The sequence below is a fragment of the Pteropus alecto genome, unplaced genomic scaffold (assembly GCF_000325575.1).
Source record: "Pteropus alecto unplaced genomic scaffold, ASM32557v1 scaffold157, whole genome shotgun sequence".
Classification (NCBI taxonomy): domain Eukaryota; kingdom Metazoa; phylum Chordata; class Mammalia; order Chiroptera; family Pteropodidae; genus Pteropus; species Pteropus alecto.
This window is the reverse complement of record NW_006440626.1, coordinates 552,856-555,899: the sequence shown is the minus strand read 5'-3', so window position 1 is coordinate 555,899 and position 3,044 is coordinate 552,856. Positions and strand designations below refer to the sequence as shown.

At 61.7% G+C, this 3,044-nt stretch overlaps 1 protein-coding gene across 1 annotated transcript in view; it reads left to right on the top strand.

Moving 5' to 3' along the window:
- Window positions 1–3,044, top strand: part of FBLN1 (fibulin 1) — a 66,621-nt gene that overhangs the window by 26,750 nt on the left and 36,827 nt on the right. Inside the window, exon 15 of the mRNA XM_015593600.2 lies at window positions 232–355. Within this exon, the coding sequence (XP_015449086.2) occupies window positions 232–355 (124 nt within the window). The remainder of the gene's footprint in view (window positions 1–231; window positions 356–3,044) is intronic.

The window sequence follows — 3,044 nt, the reverse complement described above, 5'->3', positions numbered from 1 at the left end:
ACGCTCATTGCGAGACTGTGAATGATAAGTGAGCACTTACACTCTGAGTGTAAACGTCCTAGAAATGAAAGAGCTGGCACAGGGCGCGGTTCCAGGCAGCAGCCACGGAGGGCAGGGATGGCCGCTGCCCACCCCGCCCCTGGCCGGCGGGAGGCCTGAGCACCCCGTCCGCGGGCGAGGTCTGCTCGGGTGGCCTCGGCCTTCACCGTGCCGCCTTGGGGTCTCTCGCAGACATCGACGAGTGCGTGACCGGCACCCACAACTGCTCCACAAACGAGACCTGCTTCAACGTCCAGGGCGGCTTCCGCTGCCTGGCCTTCGAGTGCCCGGAGAACTACCGCCGCTCCGCAGACACGTAAGTCCCTCGGCCCGCGCCCGTCTGTCTGCGTCGGCCCCCCGGGGGCCCACGGAGGTCTCAGAACCTCGAGGCCCCTAAACGCCAGCAAGAGTGGTCTCAGAAACCGAGGAGGTGACTTGAAGCCGAAGGTCAGCGGGTCTGCTCTCAGACCAGCCTGTGCTTGGGGCCCGGCGGGAACGCCAGGCTTCTGGTTCCCCAGTGTGGACACGTGTCAGATGTGCTCTGACTCGGGTGACAGTAGCGATGACTCCAGGGGCCGACGTGACCCGTTGGGGCGTCGTTATTCGGTGAACCCACCTAAAAGCCAGGTTCTGTCCGGCCTAGTGACTGTAGAAAAACAGGGAAGATTCCATGTCCTCAGTTTGAAGCTGTGTGTCCACACGTCACCGTGAGCTCCCCCACTCCCAGGCCACCAGGATGTCTGCTGGGGTGTCGAGGACCCGCCTTCCCCAAGGATCAGTGAGGACCCTTGGCTCTCACCACAACGTCCCACCAAGCTTCATTTGGCACCGCTGTCAGTCACTTGAGGAAAAGCCCCATGGTGGGGGCTGGTCAGAGCCATGGACACCTGACCCCTCCCTCTGAATAACCCCTGGAAATTCTGAAAGCTAGCACGCAGCCAGGCTGACCATGTGACTCGGCCTTGACCTCGAGTCTGCTCCTCCCGTCAGGGGGTCGGCACCTCCTTGGACAGTGCACCGGGCCCCATACTCTTGCTCATCCTGGGGGCTCTGGCTCCTGGTTCTGGCCTGGCCGCCAGCTTGTCGAAACCCGGAGCGGGGATGCTCAGACGTCCCTGGTCTCCCAGCAGCCCTTCGTGTTCCTCCCAGCATCGGGGGCGCCCACCCGCCAGCCTTGCCACCTCCCCCGGGCCTGCTCTGTTCCCCAGGATGCGTCTCGTCTGCTCAGAAACCCAGCAGCTCGCTTCCTTCACGGGCCCCACTTAAGGAACAGACACTCCAGAACTGGGCTTGTGAGTCTGCAGCGCTCAAAAGAGCTTGTGGTTACACACAGTGGCCCAGTGGGCACTAATTGCATTCCTGTGAGCCATTAAGAGAGTTCCGTGTCCTCAATTTGAGGCTGTGCTGGCATTTGTCGTTGTAAGCCCCCTCGCTCCCAGAGCTTTGTCCGTGTCTGGGTTTGAGGATTCTGGAAGACTGGCTGCTTGCTGTCGACCTCTAACTCACACACAGGCACGAAAGCAGAAGGGGAGGAGGCCGCCTCGCGCTGGCCTTCACGCCTGCTAAGCCCCAGGGTGCGGGCGGCTGGAATCCGCAGATCACCTTCCCCGACCCCCTCGTGCTGGTGCAAGCTCGGGAAGCCTGTGCCGCCCTCAGTGCGGGAGACACTCCCTCGGGGACCGGTCACTGAGGGCCCGCTGTGTGCAGGCACTGGCCTGCTAGGAACACCTGCAAACAGCGGCAGTGGCCACAGGGTGTAGGGGTGCTGAGACTGAGGAGGCCCCCATGTGGCTGGGATGGGGCGGGAGGGGGTGCCTGGTTAGGCAGAGAGGGAGGGAGTGGTAGGCTGGTTAGGGCAGGGCGTGCACACACGTTAAATGGGAAGGAAGGAGTTCCCAGCCATGAAGTGGGGTGTTTAGCGGGGAACAGCGTAGCACTCGCTAAGGGGCTGATGCTCCAAAGCTGGTCTGTTCCCATGGACTTATCAGTCTGTCCTTCGGGGCTGATGAAGAGGGGGTTCATCGTTCTTCGTAAATAAAGGCAGGAAGTGGGTGCCCACCGTGGTAAAGGCCAAAAGGGGAGCACGAGGCTCCAGGTGGCCCCTCCAGGGAGGATGGCTGCTGCGTTAAGGCCCTTTCCTGCTCGCTAGTGCCACCCAGTGGCCTGAGCACAGGCTGGATGGAAAATGGAGCTGGGAGGGATGTGAACCCTGCGCTGAGGGGTCCTCACCTGAGGTGGGCCAGGCGAGTCCCCCACCTCCCCATGACGGTTCTCGCCTCCTGGAGAAGCTGAGGTGTTCTGGAAAGATCCTGGCTATGGAGTCAGACCCACTTGGGTTTGCCTCCCAGCTCAGTCCATTCCAGGTCCCTTGACCTTGACCGTGAGCAGATCCCATGAGCGTCTCAGAGCCTCCATGTCCTCAGCTGTACAGGGGGTGAGCATGTCGTCCCGCGGGTTCCTGTAGAGTGACCTGTGATTGTGGGGCAGAGCCTGCTCCATAAAGCTCGCTCCGGATTCAGCTCTGGTGGGGCGCAGATGGGCACCCCAAGGCATATTTTACTGCCACTACTTTGGCTCTCTCGTTCCTCTGTGCCATGACCTCGGGCCAGCCTCTTGGTCGCCTGGGGCCGCTTTCTGCATCTGTAGCACCTGCTTGGCAAGGCCTTACTAGTGACGGTTAGCAGTGCTAGGTTCCGGGCACCCAGCCCGGTGCCAGCACTGGTACTCAGGAAACGGTGGTGAGGTGGGTGCTGATAAGCCATCCTGGGCCCTTCCCCAGAACACAGCAAATCAGACCGCGGAGCTTCTTCAGGGCGACTCTGCGGCTCCCGCTCCGTTGCCTGCTGGCTGTGACCATGTGAATGGCTGAGTCCCTCGGCCTCACATGAGAAAGTGAGACAGGGCTCCTGAAGGGCTGCGTGGTCACGGGGCCACCACTGCTGCACGCAGGAGCCAGTGTGGTCACAGTTTTCCCCTCTTTTGGTCCCCGGTGAGGAGTCACAGGA